Source organism: Dermacentor silvarum, chromosome 6, assembly GCF_013339745.2.
Source record: "Dermacentor silvarum isolate Dsil-2018 chromosome 6, BIME_Dsil_1.4, whole genome shotgun sequence".
Lineage (NCBI taxonomy): Eukaryota > Metazoa > Arthropoda > Arachnida > Ixodida > Ixodidae > Dermacentor > Dermacentor silvarum.
Window position 1 is genome coordinate 127,704,040 of NC_051159.1, and position 26,506 is coordinate 127,730,545.

The 26,506-nt window shown below is 45.7% G+C and overlaps 1 protein-coding gene across 1 annotated transcript in view; it reads left to right on the top strand.

Moving 5' to 3' along the window:
* The first annotated feature begins 3,540 nt into the window (after positions 1–3,540).
* The window catches only part of LOC119456868 (obscurin), a 268,352-nt gene continuing 245,386 nt past the window's right edge, over positions 3,541–26,506 (top strand). Inside the window, exon 1 of the mRNA XM_049669463.1 lies at positions 3,541–4,169. Within this exon, the coding sequence (XP_049525420.1) occupies positions 3,968–4,169 (202 nt within the window). The 5' untranslated portion in view covers positions 3,541–3,967. The remainder of the gene's footprint in view (positions 4,170–26,506) is intronic.

Consider the following 26,506-nt stretch of genomic DNA (forward strand, 5'->3'; position numbering starts at 1 on the left):
CCTACCCCTAGAACATCCGCACACCTTTGCAAGTGAGAGGTAGTGCGAAAAGAGATGATGATGATGATGATGATGATAATAATAATAATAATAATAATAATAATAATAATAATAATAATAATAATAATATAATAATAATAATAATAATAATAATAATAATAATAATAATAATAATAATAATAATAATAATAATAATAATAATAATAAAGGAAAGCGCTGTTACGTAACAACCCCAGAAGTGGGGGACGATAGTATGGCATATCTACTACGACAGTGTCTACTACGACAGCAGAACCAGAGCTCCATTTCCAAAGCTGTGTTTTATTATTTCAGCGCCACCGACAAATAAGCGCTATCGAGAATCCCCTAAACTTTACCAGAGCTTGACCGCTGGTTAGAGCTGCCTGTAAGTATAGCTCACGTTTCAGGTAAGAGCATCGCGCAAGCCGAGGTAATTAATCAGCTTCTCCGAGATATTCAAAGAAGCATGATCTTGAAAACACTAGCATTAAGGAAAAAAGGGTAGATCAGGAAAGAAAATAACAATGACTTCACAAATAAATGTTGATAGGACTAGTGTTCATGTTGCTGTGAGCAACTCGAGTCGTATCGATCGCACGTTCTCCGCCTTAAGCGCCTCTTAGTTTGTAGATAAATAATGAGCAGGCAGTCGAGGCGGGTGAACGGGTTGCTCGCTACTGTGCGAATGTATTTTATTCTTCCATTCTTTCTTTTGTTTTGTGACACACTAACAAACGCAACAGTATAGGGGTCGTAGGGGTTTCGGTGGCGTGACCTTGTGCCGAATGCACGGTTGTTCTCGACGCAGGCAACGCCCTTCTGGCCCGCCGGTGTCGCTATAGCGATGTACGTGCTCCACAAGTTTTTATATTTTATATTTCCGGCGAACCTCCATCGGCGTGACCCATGCGCAACCAGATTACTCTGTCCAAATCGGGAAGTCTCGGGAAGTGTGGTGTACGCGTTCGCCGCTCTCACACACTCGTTTCTTTTTTTTTTCTTTCCCAGATTTGCGCCACGTATCTCTACTCTGCGCTGCTATTGTCCCGACAGGAACTTACCTCGCGTGTTCGAGTGCTTTTAAACGAGCCGCACGCGCTCAGTCTCGAAGGTCAAAAAAAAAAAGCATGTGATCTCACCGGACGTATGAGTCACGCTGGCTGACGCGGGAACTGACGTCACACTTGAGGAACTTGTCTGAAATCACGCAATAAGTGCTTTGCCTTTCCTTTGCCTTTCGGAGAAAGAAAACGGTAGGTATAATTTATCTCTTTCCTAATCTATCTCACTGATATTAGCTGACCAACAACAACGGATGGACGAACATCACATCCATCTAGAGAAAAAGAAAGAAATGCTTCCGACTCATGTGAGTGTGGGGGCGGAGAGAAAGGAGTGCGCGGATGCGTGTGTGTGTGTGTGTGTGTGTGTGTGTGTGTGTGTGTGTGTGTGTGTGTGTGTGTGTGTGTGTGTGTGTGTGTGTGTGTGTGTGTGTGTGTGTGTGTGTGTGTGTGTGTGTGTGTGTGTGTGTGTGTGTGTGTGTGTGTGTGTGTGTGTGTGTGTGTGTGTGTGTGTGTGTGTGTGTGTGTGCGTGCGTGCGTGCGTGCGTACGTGCGTGCGTGCGTGCGTGTCTGAGTGTTTACTTATTTACTTCTTTTGCTGTCTTCCCTCTTACCTTACGCACTCAGCTCCAACAAACATCTTAAATGAACGACAATGAACGAGAAGCAGCCAGGGCAAACATCGAGTTCCAACGAATTCTCATTTGTAATCTCGTCTGTTTCGTCTCAACGGATGTGCATAGTCCGAAATTTCGTTGTCTTATTGGCTATTGCCGAGCGCTCGCCATGTGTCAGAGGCGCTAATGTTTCAATATCCCAGGTTCTTCGCAGAGTGCAGTATTCTTCAGGCGATTCACACATGCTACAAGACATTTCATAATAAGACATGATGAATCATAAAAAAATTAAAATCCAGTAACTGCCCGGCGGTACAAGGATAATGCTACACTGATGTTTCCATTTCATGTTTTTATTTCTTGTTATCTTTAGGGAATCAGTCATTCGAAAGGGGGTAACCTGTAAGTTAATTAAACGTACACTTATAGGTGCAATTGTGCGGCAAGTTCTCTCTACTCGTTTTGCTGACTCCATTGTCTCATCCTTTAATGAAGCTGAATAGAGCACACCAGTGTTCAATGTTTAACTCTAGATATCTGTTACTACCAAGAACGAGCAGGTGAAAAAAATCCACCCGAAAGCATGCTGAAATATGTAGCAACATGTATCCAACGATGTAAAGGTGATGAATAAGGAAAAAAAAGGGAAGAAAATTAGGAAGAGAAAGTAAGGAGTGAACGAATGAGAGAAAGAAAGACAGAAGTAACATAAAGAAAGAAAGAAAGAAAGAAAGAAAGAAAGAAAGAAGAAAGAAAGAAAGAAAGGCAAGCAAGACAAGGAAAATTAGTCAGCAAGCACAGTGGGTAAGCAGCCAAGCAAGCACGACTGAACGGAGAGAGAGCGATAGCGAGACAGAAAAAGAAGAATGAAGGAAAGAAACAAAAGCGAAGCCGCGAGGCGTAACCGCGAAGCTGTACATCACGCACGTAGAGTTGAAATTTTACTTCGCAAGCGTTGGCGCAAGAAAGCGGCACACGTTTCGAAACTTCGCCATGCGACACACAAAAAGAACAAGAAAATCGGCGAACAAGCGCTCTTTCAAACAGTCTGGCGCTAGCTATTAGGGCGAATCGAGACGAGTAGCGGTGCCGCAAGGCACGCAGGAACCCACGGCGCGTTCCCGTCGAACCGCCTCGTCGTCGCCAGCGGCGCGCTTGGCGTCGCGACTAGACGACCGGCCGGCGGCCGCCATGGCCTGACTTGGTCCAGCCGTCCCCTCCTGCGAAAGCGCTGTTGCACGGAGGGTCACGTGCTCACCCCTTCTTCCCAACGCTTCGTTCTATCGCTCTCTCTCTCTCTCACGCGCTAACGCGCGCTCTACAATTCCTGCCGCCGCTCCCTCAGTGGCCACTTCTTCTCTCAATACGTTGTGGAGGGCCTTTTCCCTGTCAAGCCCGAAGCGCATGCGCGCAAGAGCTCGCGGGAGAAAAACCGGGAGCGAGGGAGAGGAGTAGGCTCCCGCGTTCTCTCCCTTTTGGGAATCAAATAACGAAACAAAGGGGTAGCCGAAGACGGCTCCACTTTGAATGAATAAAGGAAAGAAAAAAAAAAAGGAAAAGTGCAAAACGGAGTGGATGGTCGGGGAAGTAATGAAGGCGCGGAAATTCAGCGGCGATAAAGGAGGAGGAGGAGGAACGGGAGCGAAATGAGGGAGCAGGAATGCGTGTGCCCGCTACGCGCTGACGGCGAGGGGGTTGACGGAAGGCGCACGGAGGAAAGGGATCGGGAGGAGAAAGAGGAGGTCGAATCATCGGGCGCACAGGAGGACCCAGTTCCTTACGGCCGACGCCGGCGACGCTCCCTGGTGGCGTGCGAACGGGCGCGGGCCTCAAAGGAAGGAGCACGTGGCTGCGAGCGGTGTCGTCCTGGTGCTGTCAGAGTCGAGTAGTGGTGTCTGTGCAGTGCTGCTGGTTGTGGCCGCGCTAGTGAGTGAACGCCGGCGGTGCAAAGGTCTACTTCTCTGCCAGGCATCGGTGAGGAAAAGTAGGTGAGGTGTGGTGAAACCATGCGCGTAGGAGTGCCGGGAAGCGCCTGCAACGACGGCGCATCGAGGTGAAGACGAGTTGAGTAGTGCCGCAGAACAACACACGTCCGTGGATTACGCGAGGCTCAGTCTAAAGGTGCTGCTCTGGTTTCGTCCCACGGTCATCGCGAGATACGCGTGACGAAAAAAAAAGCTTTTCGGGGATCACCAAGTGCTCGGACCTCGGTCGTTGTGTCCCAGGAGCCAGTACGGTAGTCCGTGGCCAAGAAGTGCTCTGTGCGCGATGGGTTGCAATCTGGGCAAAGGTTCTCAACCAGACGACTCTGACGTGCGTGACAAGTCCAACGCGACGTCGCCTCAGACGCCTCCGCCGGGCATGCTGGCCGACCGGATGGCTGACGGCGCCGCTATGGTCAACAAGGCTTGCAACGACGTACAGCACGTGTACCGAGAAAAAGCTTTGGAGAACCACCATGATCACCAAGGTTTGTCTTCTCCACGCCTATTCTTTTTCTTTCGGCTTGGCTTGACCATTGTCTATAATGCGGTCGCAAGCAACAGGGCATTTCAGCGTCGCAAGTTTTCTTGCTGGCGCTTGTGTTCCCTGCAATATATTCAGACCTGTATTCGTGAAGTTTCGCTGACGATAGCGCACAAAGAGGAAGATAAATCTTTTAGTAAAGGCAGACACTTCAGTTTATAACTAGCTCCATCGGTTGTGTCACGCGCACACCGTACCAAAACCGTGACGTGGTAACAGCGCGAGCCCATGTGGATCGGGGTGGCCATTGGATCGTCGGAATCAGACAGCACGGCAATAGTCTTGCTCGTAACTTTCGCCCAAGTAGCGCCATTCCAACGGCGACCATAAAGCGAGTGACATATTTTTTTTCAAACCCCGTAAGTAGTACTATACCTTTGAGCTAACCTGAATGAAAACATTTATTAACCAATTTTCGCACAGCAGGGTTTTTGCGCTAGGTTTCCTAAGAGTGTCTTACTAAAGACCGCAACGTAAGGTCGTCGTCGCTGGCGTAGCTTTCATTCGGTGAGAAATATTTAAATGGAAGTTCACGGATAGCTCCGTCTGAGCCCCACCCATCTAGTTTTTTTGCCGTTGCCATGCAACAAAGCCGAACTTTCTGAGTATTTCTCAGCGTGCGCACATGCATGTATTTATTTTTGTTTCCAATTAGAGTTAACTTGCTTCTGTTCAGCGCGCCTTTATGCTTCAAACCGTGTTCACATCACTCAGATGTGTACAATGGTGATGTTCTTTATTCATTGGCTGAACAGGAGCACATAAAACTGCTGTAAAATGGCTCCTACGAGGGACTGCGTAGGTCTGGTGAGACCGGCGCAAGCTCTCGCGATAGTCCCGTCGAAGCAGCTATAATTGACTTTTTTTCGCCGACTGAGCCAAGGCGACAGAGCAATCAAAACTTCCACTCAAAACCTAAACGAAGCATGCGTTGTAACCTGTGTTAAAATTTGAACCACCTTCGTGTTATCGCTAGTCTATAAACATGAACAAAGAAAGAAACACCTACAAGGATAACGTACAGATTCTAACCCAAAGCAAAGTTATTACAGTACATTTCTCGTCTTGTAGTTTGACGCAAGCGAGTTAATTGGGTTTCTTTAAAATACCAACTATAGGCGCCTAGTTATCTGCATTCCTCGACCTTAATTCTAAAATCAAAGTTTCGCGTTTTGTAACCGCGATGACACAAAACTGGAACGTTCCTTGGCAATATGGCACGAAGATGTTTTAATTCACTACATTCGCGACTATTGAACACATCTGTCAAACAAAGGGTGCCTATATGCTGCCACGAAATTGTGCTTTTTTAGTTTCCGCGAATCGTAGTAATGAACATGTGGTCGAACCAGGTGGGGCATTCTCTATCCACCTAGTGGACAATCCATTTCGGCTGCCGTGGAAGTGCTGATTGGCTGGCCTGGTGTATGAACGAGAAGGAGGCAGGCACCCTCAGCCTATCCTATTTTCGTTCGTAGCAGCAACAACCAATCAGCGGTGGCCGAAATGGACAGTCTCACTAGGTGGACACTTACAAAATAGCCCCCCCGCCCCCATCCCCCAGGAATATCTCTGGAGCCGAGAGCCATACCGTTTTTGCACGATTCTAACGCGCACCTTTTTTGAATAAAAGGTGCGTTCAAGTTTGCATGTGCGTTACAATCGTAACTAATTCTACTCAATATCAAAAACAAAACCGATTCATACTTAAAAAAAAAGCTCAATGCAGGGTAGCTAGCCACACTGCCATCGAATGGGTCGTCTGAAGAAAGCGACGCTCGGAGACATCGCAAGGTGGGTCCATGGTGCGTGGAATTCCCTCCCGCAGACGATGGTGGCGCGAGCCTTCAAGAATCGTGGCATTTATAATGCATTCAATGGAACTGAAGATGACTTTCTGTGGTCGGTAGACAGCGAAAAGGAGGTGTCGTTGGACTCCGATAGCGACTAGCCGCTAAGATTCAGCTCTATGCGTGTCTGCTGTTCCTTTCTATGTTCCATAAAATATTTTCAACACGGTACTTGTCGACTCGGTTTCGTTACTTGATGTGCGTGGTAGAACTGGCAGTAAGTTATATTTTTTTTACATCTGGGCGGTAATATAACTGCGCGTTACAATCGACGGCTCGGTAGAATCGTGCAAAAACGGTATATCTTGTTCCTGAGACAAGCCTTGTTCGACTGCTGTTGCTCAATTCAAGTCTGTACCTGTGTACCTCTCTCTTGAATCGATCGCAGTGGTGTATTGAGTTTGAACGAGCGCATGTGGCGGGGAAGTCGTATGGGAAGGCTTCGAAGGAACCAGCAACGTCTATATCGAATGCGGAGATCCGCCCTGCAAGCGCGGGGCAACCAAAGATGCCAAGCGCGAACGCCAAGAGTATGAGGACTTGGCCTCCACTCATGTACGAAGAAACAGAACAACCGAGAAACCTGGGCCGATACGGTTCGTTGTTTGAACAGCGGAGCCGGAGCAAACGCTGCCCTTTGGCGCGCTCGCTGTCTGAGTGCGCTGTCTTCGAGGTGGTCTCAGTTCGATACCATATTGAGTGAGTGCCGATATTTCCTGACATTTGGTGCTAAGGAGAACGGCAAATAAAGAAAGCGAAACTGAAGCCTGCCATACGTCTTTACCTGAAACGAGTAGTACCACTACGTGAAGAAAATACCAAGACACAGCATCCCCGAGCCAAAGAAACAAATATTTAACAAAGATTAGTAGTATATGTGATTCAAAGCGGTCGGGATACTTCCATTGCGACCTAGAATCTGGCTTCAAAGTACAGAAGCCGGCAGGATCTTGTAAACCAAGTTCGGCCGCCGTCCAAAATTTTTATTTAGACAATATACACAGTGTCTTTATAGAGGTGTGTCTGAGATGCCTACATTTTGTCAATAGACAGCCCGAACAACTTATGGCCTTTCACATTCTGGAAGACTAAATGTTTATAGACTTTTTGACTGTTGTCTGTACAGCGTAGATCACATAACCAACATGAACCGTCTTTGAGAGGCAAACGCGGGGCTTTTTTTTTTAGATATGGCTGATGTACGGAACTGTGTATGTCTCCGAGTGTCCTTGTACTCTCTCCTGCGCCATCTTTTACTCGTGTGCCGAAATTCGCAAATATTCGTGCTTTTAATTTTATGTTTTCCCTGCTGCGAGAAGCAGTCGTTGCCACAAAAGGTGCCGACGTCTTCTTTATATTCATGTAGAAAATATGCAGAGCCAACGCGCATGCAAACATCTATGTGAAGCGAAACTTTGGGCAAGTGGTTGATTAAATACAATAACATGAAATGCGATGCGTACAATTGTTTTTTGTTTTGATCCTACGAATTGTGTATTCTCATACAATGTTCGTGTTTACGCACCGCGCAGGTCACAACTTTATTGTCATACAATGTTTATGTATTTGCACTACGCCGTTCACAAGCTAAAGCGTCTTAGGAAGTTTTCAGACAATGTAATAGTTTGTCTAAATTCAGTCTTTAGGACAATAGGTAGCGAACGCAAGTTCACCATATATGGCAGTGTCATCGAGTGATGACACTGACAGGCATATTATTCATCAATATTCATGTTAAGTGCCAAATGCCCATTAACGTTAAAAAAAGGAAAGAAAAAGAAAAAAAGGAAAGGAAAAAAGAAAGAGCTTGTCATAGTATTGATAACAAAAAGAAATATGTTTTCATACTTGGTCCACTTCTAATACCTCCTCACAGGTGCTCTCGCGCACAGTGTTTTGGTTAAGTATGTTATGATTATATGTAGAACAAGAATAGAAAACATCGCAGCAACTGCTTTTAAGCATCTTTTATATCTCAAGAGACATCTTCGGCTTGCGCCGCCTTAAAATGAGATTGCTTGCCAACTGCACACCAGTTCAATTAGTTCTAGGATATGTGTTCATTATGTGAATTCCTTAAATTAAACGGCTGAAGAAATTAGAAGGCACACATGTATACAGCAGCAGTTAGGTTTATATTTAATAAGTATGCGTGAAGCGAATTATGAACACAACAAGTAAACCAAGGTGGCATGCCTCCACTCATGTACGAAGCAAAACTTTGCAAAATAGGAGGAAGTTACAAGGATTGAAGTTTTGGTTTCAATTACGGCATAACAAAATAACGCAAATTGGTTCAAATTTTCATTCTCGCGTGCCAGATCCGCACGTCACATACACTCTCAAACACTTCGCAAACTCTTTGCAGACTAAATTGTTTTAAAATTTCCTATTTACATAGTCTAATAAGTTATTAAGTTAACCGATCGGTTTTCCGCATTAAACTCAATTGAAAATAAGCGCCTGTCTTTGTTTCTTGTCGTCCCGTCTTCGTTTGCGCTTTTAAGTTGAAAGACCAACTAGACCAACTAGACCAAACTGCCACCCTTCATATTTACCCCTTCTGCATACGGACAGAAACAACTCATATGCTTGAACCACTTCACACGCCTCTTTATAGGCACCAGTTTCGTGCAAGGTGACTGACTGATTGATTCATGGGGTTTAATGTTCCAGAGCAACATTAGGGCGATGAGAGGCGAAGCAGCCGCCGCGATAATTTTGACCACCTGGAATTCTTTAACTGGTACCAGCTGGAATCTAAGCACACGAGGGTGTCTAGCATTTCGATCCCATCTAAATTCAGCCACCACGGATAGACATCCAACCCTCGACTTCGTGCTGAGCGGCAGAATGCCATAGCCATAGCCACAGCGTCAGCTTGGCGTGTTGCAAAAGATGACAAAAAGTAGTATGAATCACAGTTATGATGAGGACATGCTTATATTGTTCTTCTTTATAAATGTCCTTTTGCAAGTGATATCACTTCGACAGAACTTCGATTCCAGGTTTTACGTTATGTGCCTATATATTGTGCTGGCTTTATTTAGCAGAATGATTTCTTCTTGCTTTTTTTTATACCTTCTTGCCGCTAATGTTTTTTTCTTTGTTACCTTGCTTTGCTTTGCACTTGTTCTTTTTGCATGTTGTATTTACTCGCAATGGTAAAACCATCACGCAGTGCTTCACGCTGTACGAGATTCCCTCATATGTAAGTTTTCTTTTCCTTCTTGTGAGCTTTTCAGTTTACGGTATTGATGTATTTCACCTTCCTGCTATAATCTCATATGATATTAACAGTATAGCAGAACAAGAAAACAAAGAACAAACAAACAAACAAACAAGCAAGCAAGCAAGCAAACAAAAACAAACAAACGAAAAATTTAAAGAAAAAAAAAACAAACAAACAACTAAACAAACAAAAATCAAAGAAAAACAAACAAACCAAGAAAAAAGAAGAAAAAACACACATTGTTACAATACGACATTAGGTATTGCAGCCTTCCCTATTGTTTTATTTGCGCTTCTTTCAATTCTACCCTTTTCATATAAAAGAAATACCTGCCGAGGTGGCTCAGTGAATATGGCGTCGTGCTGCATAGCAAAAAGGTCGTGTGTTCAATTCTCGGCCGCGGCGGAAGCATTTCGATGGCGGTGGAATAAAAAAAAAAAACCAAGAAAAAATAACTTCAGTACCGCGCTTTAGATATACGTTAAAAAATTAAAATAAACAAGTGTTCAAAATTAATCCAGAGCCCTCCGCCATGGCGTCCCTCATAACTCAATGTGCAGTTCAGGTACGCTAAACACCATTAATTTGTTTTATTAATTTATATATCAAAGGAAACTGGCTTATGCCTGCCATATGAATGCGAGCAATAGCAGGGTGCGTTAGCGCAGATACATCGTGAAATTCCAACCCAACGGCGATAAAGGGCAAGCTTTTCCTCACAATCTACAACGTCAGGTCGCTGATTTTAATAGCGACGCTATCTACATATAACAAATATCTTGCAGGCTATGGAGCCCATCAACGTGGGCACACGCTGGTGGGCGTCAGATTTTATTTTTCTATTACAAAGAACACCAGAGCAGTGCTGAACTGGCAAGTCAATCGTACTGGCAATTTATGAAGCCGCGTGCACCAATATTACTTTTCTCGAACCTACATTTAAAAGCACGTGACGCGGAGTCTACTTGTAGAGATTTGAACTCCGATGGTTTTTCATTTGAAGAAAATTTCGCCCTCATTCAGAATTAAATCATATGAAATCGTTTATGTTTTCTTTCGAAACAAAACAAAACGAGCAGCCACTAAAATCTGCTTTGACGAGCAGCTTGGCTAGGCGGCTGTCCCTATATTCTTCACAGATTGTCAAATGTTGCGGTACTCGTTCAGTTATCAACAGATAACTTAACGGTTGATAGCACGCACTAATCGTTCGGTCCTAAGGGGAATCTTTAGATGTCCCCGAATAGTATCAGAACAAAAAAAAATATCCGTATTGAAATCTTCAAAGCTCGAAAGACACAAAATCCCAGTAAGCACCCATGGGTGTAACCTAACCAGCGTCTATGCTTCGCGTTAAAAGCTCCACTGAACACTCCGGATCGTTTTGTCTCCCACTAGGCGGCCGTGCGAAGAAACGAGAAAAGAAAGTTGCCGGTAAAGATATCCTACAACTACTATAATTTCTATATTTATTGTCGGCAACCTTACTTATACTGACAACACTCAAATAGCTTTTTCTAAACTTAGGCACAGGGTTGCAAAATGTCGCGTTAACGTGGCATCTGATATCGGCTTTCTCTCCGCTTGCACGGCTCAGTGCAAATCACCAGAAACATTAGATAAAAATTTGAGCTTCAGAAAGGCATTCGAATCTCATGAACGTTGAAGACGAAATCGAAGGAGCATTCACGAAGCAATGCCCTCTCTCTTGCACGTCCATCTACTTGCCGTCAAGGGATCTTTTTGAAATCCGTTTGCATTACTTTTCCAATCTCCCTCTGGGATCCATATCCCGTGCTTGAAAATAGCTTCCCTGTAAGCGCAATACTTTTCGACAGAAAGAAAAGGAAAAAAAAAGAAAAAAAGGAAGAAGAAGAAAAAACTCCTCTAAAGTGTGAGGCGTAAACGCCAAAGCGAAACGTAAAGTAATACGGAAATGTCACATGCTTGCTTACCCTTATGGAGAATATACGGGCAAAATAAAAAGAAGAAAGTATAAGCCTTGTGAAAACGCCAGGGTACACAGTGAGGCTGGTTTTCTCCCGTCCAGTGTCATAATTTATTTATGCGAGCGAAAAACAAGACTCGAGCTTGCTGCTATTCAAACATTTCCTTAATGAAATAATAAAACAAAAACGTAAGATTTCAATTGAGAACTATGCGCGCCAGGTCAGTACTTGCTATTTTTCTCACTAAAATGAAAAAAAAAAGAAATTAATAAATAACAAAAGAGGGAGAGAGAGAGGTTGGCGTCAGCGCCTTTTCGCGTTAATAAATGCAGCGCCAGGATTTTATACAAAGCTGGACCACGTGCCTCGAGGCGGAGAAATTTGCTCCGCAAATAGCTAGCCTGCTCGTAAGGTTTTGGGCAGGAAACCCTCGTTGCGGACGGAAACACAACGAAAGAAGGGTCGAAGTATAACGGTCTCAAAAGAATGAAGACTTGCTTTTGTTTGCTGAGGGTGCAGTTTTTTTTTTCAAGCTCGTTTTCAATGTGCAGTTATGTACATCTCGCAATCGCTGGTACTACCCTTAAGTGACTATGTTTGGAGCTATGCGTCCAGTCATCATATCACCCGCTTTAGGTCAGCAGTAGTGATGGAACAGTGTACAGGGTTTAGTGCTCGCTCGCTCACTCACTCACTCACTCACTCACTCACTCACTCACTCACTCACTCACTCACTCACTCACTCACTCACTCACTCACTCACTCACTCACTCACTCACTCACTCACTCACTCACTCACTCACTCACTCACTCACTCACTCACTCACTCACTCACTCACTCACTCACTCACTCACTCACTCACTCACTCACTCACTCACTCACTCACTCACTCACTCACTCACTCACTCACTCACTCACTCACTCACTCACTCACTCACTCACTCACTCACTCACTCACTCACTCACTCACTCACTCACTCACTCACTCACTCACTCACTCACTCACTCACTCACTCACTCACTCACTCACTCACTCACTCACTTCAACTGGCCGGCACCATTACACTACAGTGACATGTCATGTTCCTAGGCGTGTCTCGCGTGGTTATGAAGCCGTAAAAAGACAATTGCGATTACTCATACTTTGTGCAGATGTCAAAGAAATACGTAAGCAAATAGATCCCTACGACTGACATGGTTTTGAGAATAGAAGCGCTAATCCACCCTTCCCTCTCGTAATCTTAAAAAAAAAGTTAATGAACAACAAGAAAAAAAAAACGATTAACCTTGCACTCGGCCACGCAAGACTTGAAACAGCGAAGCTGGGCGATCGTAGCGCAGCATTTTCCAGAAGTGCGCGCGTACTTTTCATCTTATTACTCATGATGATGATAATGCCTTTTCGCGCGTCTCGGACTAGGCATTGCTCGGACTTACGGCCGTCACTGCGCGTTGCTTAGCGCAGCTTGCAACACCGACACCACGTTCAAATGCCGACACCACGTCCACAGCTGGCGCGTGTGAACGCGCCAGCTGTGGATGAAGACGACGACGCTCGAACGCAATCATATGGTTCGCATAAATGCATGTTCTGCAAGCGTGGCTGTATAGCCTACAACAATGCCTCCTCTAAAAAACAGGAGGCATTGCCTACAATGAAGGAAAAAGAAGTGGCTGTAATAGCCTAGTTGTTACGATGCTCGCCTTGGGACCGTAGGTACGCGGGTTCGAATCCCGCCTCTGCAAGAAAGTTTATTTACCTTTATTTCATTCTTCATTACTGATGATGATAGTTTCTTGATACGAACCACAAATTACGGTTGGCTTAAACAGCTTCGTTGTTTAAAAAAAAAGGGCCGCAGTGACCTCTCCGTTAGCTCACACCTTTCACCGTCAGACTAGAGAACAGGCATCATCTAAAAGGCAACGTCTGAAAAGTTCGTCACAGGGCAACTTCAACAGAATTTAAATATTTTTGCCATTATTAACAAATAACTTAATAACTAACTCATCAATAAATAAATTATTTATTTATTCATTTAGTTTACATAACTGAACAGCACACAGGTAATGAGAAACGACGTCCATAGTGCGGGGCTTCAGATAAATTTTGACCTTTAGATTTCACCTGAATCAAGACACACAAATGTTTCTGCATTTTGCCACCATCGGTATGCGGCCACCACGGAGAGGAGTCGAACCCGCGTCCTCGCGTTCAGCAGCCGAACACCCCAGGCCATGAGCCGAGCCACGGCGGGGGTTACACCCCACGCTTTCCGAAACCAAAGAACTTCACCGAATCACTGATGTCGAGTGTGCGGAGAAATGAGTGGCGAAGCACGGCGACGGTGCGGAGAGCTGTTTGGCATGCTGGCGGAGTAGGGAGTCTTCTCCGCATTGCCGCTGAGTGGAGAGGAGAAGTTTGCGCAACCCGCTCTCTGGAAATTGGGGCGCGCTTCACCGCATTCCGATAGGGGCATTTGCAGCTCGATTACGCCAGCCGCGGTCCCTCCGATCGGCGGTCTGAAAATGGGAAGGTCATTATCTGTCTCTGAGATGAACGGACAATTGGGGGTCCGCATTATCCTTCGATGCTCCTCCCAGCGAGTCTCAAAATTAAGTTTCAATCACCCCTTGCTTCGTTGCTTTATTCTGACCTCGAACAAGCTGCTTTACCGCGAAACCCGCCGTACGGTAGACCATTGGCTACGGCGTCACGCTGCTGTGCTCGAGGTCCCGGGTTCGTTCCCGATCGCGGCGAACAAATTTCGATTGCAGAAAAATGCAGCGGCGCTCGTGTACTTAGATATAGGTGCGCGTTAATGAACTCCGGGTAGCCAAAATTATTCCGGAGTCCCCATATACGGCGTGCCTCGTAATCACATCGTGGTTCTGCCCCGTAAAACCCCAGAGTTTATTGTCATTATTTTTTTTGCTTTACCGCCAACACGTTTACGTAATGTTCATTAAGCGAATTAACCAACCGTAAATGATTACCAAAAGCAGCGTGAGAAGCGGCTTGCGAAATTTACACGTTCTTCTGTAATAACGTGGCAGTTGACAGTGCCTTTATGGAGTTAAATACTTACAACGCTTCGTCCCTCATGGTGACACGCTCCCTCGTGGAACAGTTTGCTGCAGCCTAAATATTCCGGTGTTTGCCGCCTAACTTTATTTTCGCATGCTAAATAATCTCATCACAATGCAAATGTGTACTACGATAAAGCTTAATAAAGCGCATTCGTCATTATGGAACGAAAAAAAAAAGACACTGCAATTTAACAGATGTTCTGTACACGGAATAAAAATGTGCATATTGACAGCAAGGTAGGATAACGAGAACCACACATACCAACAAAAACTGACAAACTGCGTGAAATTTTCGAAAACGATCGTACGTGTATGCGCTTAACAATATTTCCTCCGCAAAAAAAAAAAGAAAAAAAAGAAAAGAAAAGAGAAAAAAAGTATGAAAAAAAAAGAAAAACTTAATTAAGGTTGCGGAGCTGGGTAGGAGTAAAACAACAGATGCCGTGATCGCGATCCGCGAGCCGCAATTCATCGCCTAATGAGGAAGCGGCCGCTTTGTTAAAGAGACAGGAGAAACCTCGTATTGTTATATCGTCATACCAGACCAGGATTTTTTTTTCAAACGGGTCGAATCAAATGTAAAATAAGGAAGTTCTCTTGGCAACTGAAAATTAACACGAGCTTGGCGCTTAATTAACTCAACAAAACAAACAGCAGAATTCGCGAATAAATCGTCTCATCGAGCAAGAAATAGAAAAAAAAGAGAGAAAAAAAACATAACATGGCGGTATGGTTTGCTATTAATAAGCGTTGTACGTGTATATGATATATGCGCACTCGTGAGTGAGCCCCCTTTTCTTTATTTGCGTCTTCTTTATATATCCATTGCAAGAAGCAGTTTTTTAATTGACCTGATTAAAGAAGACATCGGCGTGCGAATTGCGTGCTGACTACACTATGTATTGTGAGAAGGCTGCTTTATACATAATATATATCATACACTCTTATAACTATTTCGATCCCGTATGCGCAATCTATAAATATAACGTACTGTGCATATATAACATACGTGTGTGCTGCATACGCAAGAGCCGTCGGCATTTTCGAGCGTCATTTCTTGACAGTTAGGTGTTAATGACAAGTATGAAGCAACAGGGACGTTGTGGTTATGTAGAAATATGCGAGCTATTTATTACAAGTCAGTGTGATTCGTGCATATGTTATACAGTTGCACGAGCTCTATACTGTTAGCGCATCCACGTGGTAGTGTCTAAGGCCGTGCATTTCCACGCGCCTACATATGTCAACAGATGAGTCACTGTTTCACATATCGCACCTTACATATTCATGTTAAGGCCGCTAACGTTGGAGGTGAGTCAAGTGCAGTTAATTATTTTCTGGAGATAATAAAGAACGTGCAGTGCATTTCCGCATCCTACAGTAAGATGAATGAAAACATTCTGCATCGTGTTGTATACCTATATCAAGAGTAGTACTCACCTGTTTGTAAAACAGCGCGTAGTCATCACTCATCGAGTAAACCCCGGTCACATAACTCAACTAACACTAATAAAGCAATGAGACACGCTGCAATGTTGAAGTAGAGCCACTGCATTATGCGCTGGTGACTATAACTTGCAGCGCGCGCATGCGCTATGCAGAATTTGCTAGTTTTTGAACCGTAAAGGTCTTGATGCTACTCTACGCTAAATCGGCCTATTTGATTTACGAGAAAACAAAAAAAGAATTTAAGCAACAAAGAAACAGACAGACAGACCGACGGACATTTGTCAGGGACGCCTTAAGTTGTTTCTCAAGTCCTGGCGATGCCCTGATAGGCTACGTTTACGTGCCTTATTTCTTTGCGCAAATTTATTCAGATGAAATCATACTTAAGGCTAGACACACAACAAATCGCAGTGTCACCAAGCATGACAGAAGCGAAAAAGGAAGTGTCCGCACGACCGTCTTTCGGTCCTGCGTCCTCTGTTTCGCTGCTTTGTATATTGGCGTTCGGTGACTAAACACGCCCTTAACATCGGCGCCTTTGTATCGGTGATGGAAGTCTAACCGCCACCGACCGCCAACCGCGAAAACGGGCGACAGAAGCAAAAAAATCACAGCATAACCACGGGGTGAATGATGATGAGTGGGGCGAAGCTCCGGGGGATCATTCGGGTAAACCACAGCTACGGACGAGAGATAAAGAGAAGAGAGCGCGCGTCGGGAACGAACGCCCTTGTGCACCGCAGCGCCCCCAGCTACGGACGAGAACGAGAGCGCGCGTCGGGAACGAACGCCCTTGTGCACCGCAGCGCACCTATAGCTAGTAGCTACGGACGAGAGAGAAAAACGCCGGAAGCGTTCTCCGGAAGCTGAACCGGAAGCGGAACCAGAAGCGGAACCAGAAGTGGAACCGGAAGCGGAACAGGAAGCGGAAGTCGGCTTCCGGTTATACTATACATATACATATATATGTATATATGCGTATACATACATATACGGACACACAACGCAATCTACAGGAGATACTGCCGTTTACTGCCGGGAGATACGCCGGACAACGGAGACGTGACAAGGTTAGACTAAGAGGAGCTACGCCCCTAAAAAAGCTATTGTGTTTAAAATCGAGAAACACGGCCCTACGGCGGCAGGCCTTTCTATAGCGGCGCAACTTCGTGGCGTAAAATAACCCATCAGATATCATTACAGTCCGCACTTCATGATAAAGGTGAAGTTAAATGCCGGAAATGAAGGTGTCGACACCCGGTATCTCTTAAGACGCTTGATATTTCAAGTTTGGTTCGGTATACATCATGTTTATTGTTCCTGATTGATTATTGGTTCAAAGCCCGAAATGCAGCTTCGAACTGATAGGCTATTATTGCTCAGTGCCAAGTGAGACGCCTAGCTTGCTCATTGGATAGACGATCCACATCAGTAGCGCTTATGGACTACATAAAAAAAGAAGAAAAAAAAAAGTAACAAACCACTTTACAGAAGTTACACCAACCACTTGTTTAAGCTTAGAGACGAGAACAACCAACAGCCCTCTTAAAGCCTATCTGCTGGTGCAGATGGCGTGAACTGGATTTAAACGAGAGAAATAAAAAAACAAGTAATCTCGTTGGTGAGAGCTAGAAGTATAGTATAGTGCTTGAGAAATATCCATGACTAGTGGACGAACAAAAATACTGTTCGAAGAGCTAAAAGGGCACACAACGACGCTGTTAGAGTGCTCAGTCGTAGAGTGCTGGAACATGTTTAAAAGTGCATTTTTACAAAGAGAGAGAAAAAAACAAAGAAATGAAAAACGGGAAAGCTTCACTGCGGCACACTTAAATGACGCACTTTATCACGGGTTTCTTTCTTTTTTTTTTGTCCTGTTGCGAGAGTTAAATTCTAGCGTCTCGCGTGAATTCTATCTTGAAATATTATTTGTTTTCTTGCCGTCTCGGTTTGGACGCGCCATGGTTTCGGACTGCGGCTTTTAAAAGGAATATAAATGAGGCACGTGCTCCTGTTCGAAGAAAGAACATGAAGTCTGGAGCAGGCACGCAGCATACCGGCAATACCTCGCCGGGCACTTTGCCGTTGGACGAGGCCGCTGGTTTCTTTTTTTTTTCTTTTCGTTTGCATTTTTTCCCCTGAAGCGCCTCTTTCACAGACTGACAGAGCATCCGAACTATCAACCGTCGCGCGAACGTTCGCTCCGTGATGCCCGAGGCGAAGTTTACGAGTTGGAAATTCCAACGGCGCCAAGTTTTCCAAAGCCGTAAAAACCATGCGTTCAGCGGTCCTTTATTTTTGAAACGGTACAGAAGCACGCCGGGTGCGTTTCGAGAGTCGTTTTAGCGCCGGCCACTCTCTCGTCACATGCTCTTTGAAGAAAGATGGCGTAAGAAAATTGAACGCCCTCCTTCGTTTCATCCTTTTCCCCTTTGAATGTACCGTCACGCCAGTACGAAACGACGAACACGAGAAAACAGACTAGAAGGCGAGTTTCAGTTTGCGCAGTCGGCAGCGTGTTTTATAATGGTGTGATTCATTTAGGGGGTGTTTAGTTTTGGAGCTACAGCGCGATTAGCACCCTATTAAGATCCTGTTAAGCTATGTTCCCACCTCAGAACTTCAAGTAATTAAGTGTAAGGAAGGTGTACCGATTTTCTTCATTATTCCTCGCATTTCACTGCAGCGTGTCAGTGCTATCATAATGCAAATTTACTATCCTAGGGAAAGAAATTGCTGACTCTCCCGTAATCGAGAGTAGATGTAAGCATGAAATGGCTGCCATATGACGTCCTTTGCTGCCTGTGGTGCCGCCGCCTTCAACCGCGTTTCTTATAGCAACAGTCCAACACGCTCAGTGTCTGCCGTCACTTTTTCGCCTTGTCTCATCGAAGTGGTCGGCTGAAAATGTGCGGCCTTTTGGTCCCCTATATATCTGCCTTCTGAACGTCGCTTTTAGAAATGACAAATAAGACTTCGTCGTACTAGAAGTTTCAGCTTGAGTGATATTGCGAACAAACATTAGGAAGAACTCGGAAGCAATATTTTTGTAACTTACTTGGAGAGTAACTATAGCGTATGTAATGCGGCCCTGTACAAAGGGTTGGGGGGCCAGAGACCGCATTTTGTCAAGTGTTGACTGGTTGCCCAGATGATCTCGTTTTGTTCTCGCGACTTCCCGGCATGTTCTCGTTTTGAGTGCCCTGATAACGTATCTGGCTTTTGACTCAAGGTATCTCGAAGGTCGCCGACAACGGGAGCTGAAAGCATTTCATGCTTAAAGGATGGAGCCAGATTACATGGCAAATATTATACAAATCGAACGGGCTGTTGCAATCAACGCGAAACGAAGCTATCATGAAGCGGTTAGGTACAGTATGTACAACTAAATGCTATCCGTACAACTGCCTTTATTTAATTTGATACAACATGTTTGATTTATTTGCAGCAAACACCAACAAAGGCAATGCTGCACGTGACCAGAAATAAAGCTGCAATATCATCTAATGTTTACGTACTACTTCAGTGAGAACTTTAATGCCATGCAATGTTTATGTTTATGCACAGAATAAGACGTGCTGAAGTGCCAACACCGGTAGATGTGGGTGCACATTGCGCGACGTCGACGCAGCGATGACACGTGGACAAAGGCCATGTTTGTCGGGGACATAATAGTGTATACAGAGAGGTGCGGGGCAGAGAGAAGAACGGCACATATGAGTATATTGTATCACAATAAAGATATGTAAGTTGATTTAGGGTTGGTATACCCCTTGTGGTCACAGTGGCACAAACGCATTCCGGGGATTTGCCAGGAATGGCCACGCATACGCAGTGGCCCGGGAATGGGGGTAGGCCCAAATATAAGAAATTTCAAAAGAAGCTGTCGAACATCATATACTATTCTATTTAGAGCTATGTGTGTATTTGAGATAGCTATGAGACGACGTTAAATGCATAATGCTTTAGGGTCGTAATTTATTGTTTTATTGGGCACAGCAGAGAAGCAGCGTTAAGTGGTACTGCATACTTTGAAGGTCAAAGTACAGTAATTACATAGGCCAGTTTGATGACGATACCTTTCTACAGCATGTATCTTGTGTACTTAAGAAGTTTACATTTTTATATCGGCTATAATATGGTAATATTGTAATATTGCAAGAGCTAAACTTGACGGTGACCTGCTTGAACGGACTAGCAAAGGTAAATGGCGGGCATTCGCTTCTCAAAACTTACGGCTGTAGACGTAGGAGTCTTAACGTCGCTGCGCGGTTGGCAGTGTCTTCCTATGCGTGGCCGACTCGCGGCGTAGTTTGGTCTGCAACTTGTCCGCAGTGCGAAATAAACTATAGAGCACGCTTGGTACAGTTGTGTAGCCGCATCCACTTTCCGACGTCTCCTGAGCCGTATGTTCTGAGTGTGTCACAGCACCCTTACCAAGTCACGGAATCAGTTTATCAACTTACTTTTGTGTGTTGCGGCCATTTGCAATCTGCAAAAACTACGGTTAGGCGGTTTTGCGTGCACGGTAACAGAAGGCCTTGCACTCTTTGCTGTAGCGGCTACGTGTGCGTGCATGTTGTTGAGCATTTGAACAGCGAACTTGCGGTTCTGTGGAGAAAAAGGTTTCGTCATTATTAGTCAATGCGCTTCAGGAACAATCATGTGTCATTTCCCATGCTGCAATTTCAGTCAGACGTGCATATCGTATACCCGTTTGTTCTTGCCCGCAGCTGTTTACTTTGAGGACATTTTACAGCGAAAGATGTATATAGCTAGACGAAACGAAAAACCGTTCGTCCCACGTTTCTGTAAACATCTCCATTGGCTGCGCCGTCAGTTACGTAGTTCTCTACTCGCACCCAAGCGCACGCGTCATTGGCAGCGCCGTTAGTGACGTCGTTAGCGAACGGGTTCCCACCATTGACCCGTTGACGCTGCTCTGCCCGCAACGCCGCTTCCTCGGCTCGCCGTTGTCGCATGCGTTTGATATCTCGAGTTAGCTCGGCGTCGTGGTTAGCAGCATCCGCCCGCCATTGGCGCTTGCGTTCCACTAGAAACACAAACATGTAACCAATAATTGAGAAATGCTTCAATACAGCGTCGGGATTAACCCACTGCTAAACACCGGGGCTGTACGTTTCAGCTTCGCGGGTTAACCATCTGTACGGAGTGCTTGGGCGGTGTTTTTGTTGCATATTTGTTGGACAATGTTGACCTTTTGTTGCATGTTCATTTCTGCTTGTAGCTTTTGAGGGCTCCCTGTTTTCACATCTCTTTCTCACGTCATACTCTAGGAGTCAATTGTTGACTTGTCTTATATTCATACAATCTGTTGTTAGTCTAAACTACTCTTTATTTACAAATATACCCGAGAACATACTCACCGACAGACTGACCGACTCAAGGGAAACCGTGGTGGGCTAGGGAAAGAAAGCCTTTCGTCTCGTGTTTGCAGTGGCGATGCGTGACTTGTTTTGCATGTACAGTGTAGTCCACTTTTAGGGTGGACACGCTAGCGTGTGGCCGCGCTCCGCTGATCGCCAGTGAAGCCGGTGGGGACGCGCATCGAAGCAAATCTGTGTCGGTGCAGTTAGGCCAGGAGGCGTGGCTTCGTGTCGTCTGTTACATCATTTGGGCGCTCCGAGTCCTGTGCTGACGGGAATAGAACTTGGCTATCCGAAGTATATCGCCGCCGCAAGGAAGCCACCCTTGCATTTGTGTGCTGTATGCAAAAGGGAGGCGGTTTAATCGCCTTCAACCCGTTGAATTACATCGAAATCAGTAAATGTTTACGTAGGGTAGAAGCAGTTTGGCTCCTGTTATGCACAGCATCTACGGAAGACACCAAATTCCTTTTCCTAAAAGGATAACAGTGAGCTAGAGCCGAATAAAAAAATTCATTCTGTGTATGTACATGCCAAAACCACGATTTGATTATGAGGATTATGAGGTATGCTGTAGTGAGGGATTCCGGATTAATTTTGATCTCCTAGGTTTCTTGCATGAGCATGGGCGTTTTTTTTCATTTCGCCTCCATCTGCTAGTACCGATTCAGTTCATTCGACTTAGTGTGAGAAGTTCATCGGTTGTCTAGGTTACCAAGCCCATAAGCCGAAAATCTTGAGAGAGAGAGAGAGAGAGAGAGAGAGAGAGAGAGAGAGAATAAACGTTAACCAACAGAGCACGCGAGCTTAGCTAGCTCCTTCCGCTCTGCAGTGGCTGGCCCCCTCAGTCCAGGAGTCCAGCGGTCTTAGCTGCCCTTCTCGCTCAGCTGACCAGGTTGAGCTGGTCCGTCGAGTCGGAGCTATACAGCGGTGCCTCCCATTGCCGTTTGGTGGGGTGTGTTATGGGTGTTAGCTGTGTGTGTTTGCGCAAGCCCATACCATGTGGTAAAGCGTTGCACATTGATCGCAGTGTGGACATTTATAGGAATACAGCGCAGGGTGTATGGCGTGGTAAAGACTCAAATGTGGATATTTGTTTGTTTGGAGTTTTCGCCATATTACGGCTTCCTCTCGCGTCAGAGCATTATGCGGTGGGGTATAGTGTTCTTCGTGAAAGGCGATAGTGTTGTAGGGTGTGTGTGTAGGTTAATGGTATGGGCTCTGGTTGGAACTCGAAAAGTAGCCAAGAAATGTCTCATAGGATGGTTATGAGTGTGTAACGCCAATGTTTGAGCGTTAACTGTGATACGGGCTATAGGCGTTTACTTTCCGGACCTCGAGCTTATCGAATCGCTTGGGGATCTGAATGTCCCACTTACACCATCACAATACAGTGTAAACAATGTTTTACAGCGTTATGGTTTAACGTTCTACGCTGCTACCGCTTACCGGCTTTCTAAGCATACATCGGCGCCGATCGAGACACCTCTGCTGACGTTTTAACGCGACGTGGTGGCGGAAGCCTGCGCCACAGTGTAAGGTATATACTCTTATATCTTACGCCGTCTCCTGCGCCACTTACACGCTTCGCGGACACACTCGGTGGGTTCGTGGGCTCCGTCTGGTTTCGCCGTCCGTGATGCGCGGAGGGCAACACGATCTGGTTGTGCTGGAGAGCATCGAATTTTCCGTCCAGCCACCAAACTCTCCTCTCTTATTGGTGACAGCGCAGGTGGCATCGTGTGTGCTTCCACCAATGAATTGAACCTGAATTCTGGGGTTTTACGTGCCAAAACCACGATTTCATTATGAGGCACGCCCTATTAGGGGACTCCGGAATTAATTTTGACCAATAGGGGATTTTTAACCTGCCCCAAATGCACGGGAGCTTCCACCAATGGAAGCACTTTCTGGCGCACTGCTCTTCTCTCTGATCGCGCTCTTCTTTCATCCTCTCACTCGCGGCGGACGGCTACACCGAACAGCACTGAAACTGGGGCACGAACTAAGAAAAGCTAAAGCTTTCTTTAAATGTAGCTAGGTGATTGCAGAAGCCACAGAAAGCGGCCGCATATGGTAGGCATGTGGCTGCCATGGGCAGCCACATGAGAAAACACATTGCTCGTTCCAAGTATGAACTTTGAAGTGCTCCTTTTGCAACAGTTCCTTTCAGCATACATCAATTCGTCAAAAAGAAAAAAAAAGGTTGCTTACGAAAGTCACTTACACCCCCTAGCTTTTGATCGAATTTGCAACCAATGGAATACATTCAAGAAAAACATATTCAGAATACTGTTGCCAGAACATCGCTATAATATGGACACTCCAAACGTATCTCTGCCGTCACCGTGGTCGTGGTCGTAGTCGTGAACATGGTCGCGGACGTCGCTGTGAGGTTGCGTAGGAAGTCAAAACACGGCAACATCGTCGCCACGCGCCGTACGCTGTATGTGCGAGTGAAACCTTGCGAGGTTAAGCCGACGATTGTGGCTCAATATTGCGCGTGCGAGGGAGAAAGGCGGGCAGAAGTGCGCTTCTTTTGTCGCGCGCGAGGGGGGGATGTTACTCCGGGGCGGCCGCCGTATCTTGAAAGCGATCTGCGACCTGGAAAAAGTGCGCGCCCGCGCGGGCCTCATCTTCAAAGCGATCCGCGATGTGGACAAAGTGCAACTAGTGCCGGTAGCTTCGTACGCGCTGTGCTTTCGCGTTTAGCTCGCGTTAAAGTGAAAGACGGCCCGAAGGTCAATTCGCTCACCGCTGCTGCAGCGCCTCCTCACTCCAGCTTTTTGACAGCGACTTTCCGCGGCCATCGAGTGAGATGTGTTAATATGAGAGGTGTGACCACAGGTGGGAAAACAGACCGATTCATGAGTCTGAGTTTGAGTGACTACAACTGCGTAGAATTTTGGTCTGAGTTTGAGTCCAAGTGAGCACGGCTGAATATAATTCTGGAGTCCGAGTGAACCCTGCTGAGTGTAATTCTGGGGAGCTTGAGCCTCAGTGAGCCCTACTGGCAAGCAATATATTTTGTGGGTGAGTCTGAGTGCGTTATGCTTATGCTGGCGACCTGTGGGTACGACACTGCTTCTTTCGTGAAAAAAAAAAAACGTTTATGCTAATTGGACTGCAATCCGCCTTTTTCATTTTCCTGTGCTGCCCTCTGCCGCACGGAAACGTTTTGGTAGGGTGCCAGGGCTTTCGCCGGTTGATTTGTGAACCTGCGCCCTTGTTGAGTGCGCATCGGTTGTGCATTTCGTGGATCGCGAATAATTATTAATGTCTTCTGCGGGGCAGCATGACGTTCCTGGAAGCCATGTAGCACTCACCAAGTATATATATAGGGTGAGCAGGCGTGATAACGCTTTTTTTGTTTATATATAGTGTGACCTATAAAGGTACGCTGAGTACCCTCTGCCGGCGCGGCTGCTTTGACTGTTGTCGCTGACTCTTGCACTTGCACCTCGCTTTTCTTTAAATTCTTTTTGCACATTCTTTAGACATTTTGCATAAATAAGAAGTTTTCGAGCGCGCAGCCTTCCGCGTCCGATTTAGCAAAGCGGTGCGCTTGTTTACATTGACATCTACAGCCACAGATAGTTGTTAGCGTCGAAAATTGGGAAAAGGTGCATCGGTCATATTAAAAAAAAAATGTCAAAATGTAGAATAAAACACACATACCCGCTCATATGAGCCGCGTTATTCCACCGTGAGACGAGTCAGTATGAGCGCCTGAGCTACTCAACGGCGACTGTGATCCAGTTACAAATATCGGGCTGTTAACTTATTACTGATTCTCGCTTTTCTTTAACTTCATCATACTTAGTTTGCGCGTGTCATAAAACATTATTAGAGAAAAATGTGCTCACATAAGCGCTCATTTAAAGGCCGTGTTGTTCTCCCGCAAGAACGCGGATGCCATCCCTGATACGTCGTTGGTATATAAATGAGCGAGGCGGCTGTTTATGCTGCTGTACCGAATGTACCGTCTCTTGTTTCGCGTTTGACGCAGAGATAAACAGTACATCTCAGGAATTAATTAAGAAATGCGTGAGCATACCAACACGTACAAACCGACCCATCTACGTTGCGAATACAAGCGGCAGCCTACAGGAACGGTGACCTACAGATGTTGGCACAGCCGTTGGGCACAGCGCTGTGTCGCTGCTTGCAGATTATTATGTACGCGCCGTGCGAAGCGAAGAGTAGTTTATTTCTAAATAGCTAAGGCCAGAACTGAACTAAAAAAGCAGTTTCCTTCGTCCTAACTTGCTTACTTTTCAAAAGTACAGGTCCGCCGGTAGCGGGTGCACGAACTCGACGGAGCCAGGCCTAACCTTCGATGAACAGGATCAACATTGGCTCAAACTTCATGTGCACGGCTTGAGAGGGTCGAAGCCTTGCGCATTTCAACCTTTCAACTTCGTAGGCATGTTTTGACTCACTTTGAGCGCGATTATTTATATATACCAACGAAGGCGTTGCGGCTATCGCGTTATCTGTTCGACGGCCTATCGCGCGGGTTTCGGTCGAACGATGGTATAGGCACGGTGATTTTATCGGTGCCGTCGACAAGAAGCCCGTCGCAGTACCAAAGTCAGTTTTACGCTACGCACACTTTCAGTACTGCACTGACGTCGAGCTACCAGTGGAGTTTCAACGCGGTACACGGCACGAGTTGTCAGTAGCGCGCGTCCGAGCGTTTTTTTTTTTTTTCGGGGGTCGTTTCCCCGAGATGGGGCCGCACGGCCGCGCGCGCGACCCTTCCAAAACGTTTCGCGACTAATCCGCCAGGGCAGGGCGCATGCCCCGTCGGGCCGTGAAAAAGGCGGATTGTTGCGAACTCTGGATATATGACCTGCATGAGAATAAGCTATGACGCTAGGAAGACATATAAAACGACCTAAACATACATTATACAATAGCAACAAAGAAAACAACAACAACAACGACCATATCGCCCATATCTCCTGTACCCAATAATCAGGCATGATGTGTTGTGGTACATTGTTTTATGTGATTATATTTTATTATTGAATTTGGCTCAAAATGGTTGGTGTAGGGTATGTATAGAGCACGCATATCAGAGATGACACAATCTTTACGTTATTAAGAATTTATAGACACTTAGTATGAGTGCATTCAACCAGGAAAAGTAAATCAGCCCCTTCCATGCCTCGGACGAGCTGGTTTCGTCCGCGTTTCTGGTAAAAAAAGGCGAAGGACGAGCTCCAGCTTGTCAATGGGACTTCGCATTTTCTAGAAATGCCATGGACGAGCCTAGTTCCGCCTCGTGCTTAGTCGTGTTTTCGGTAGATGGAAGCAC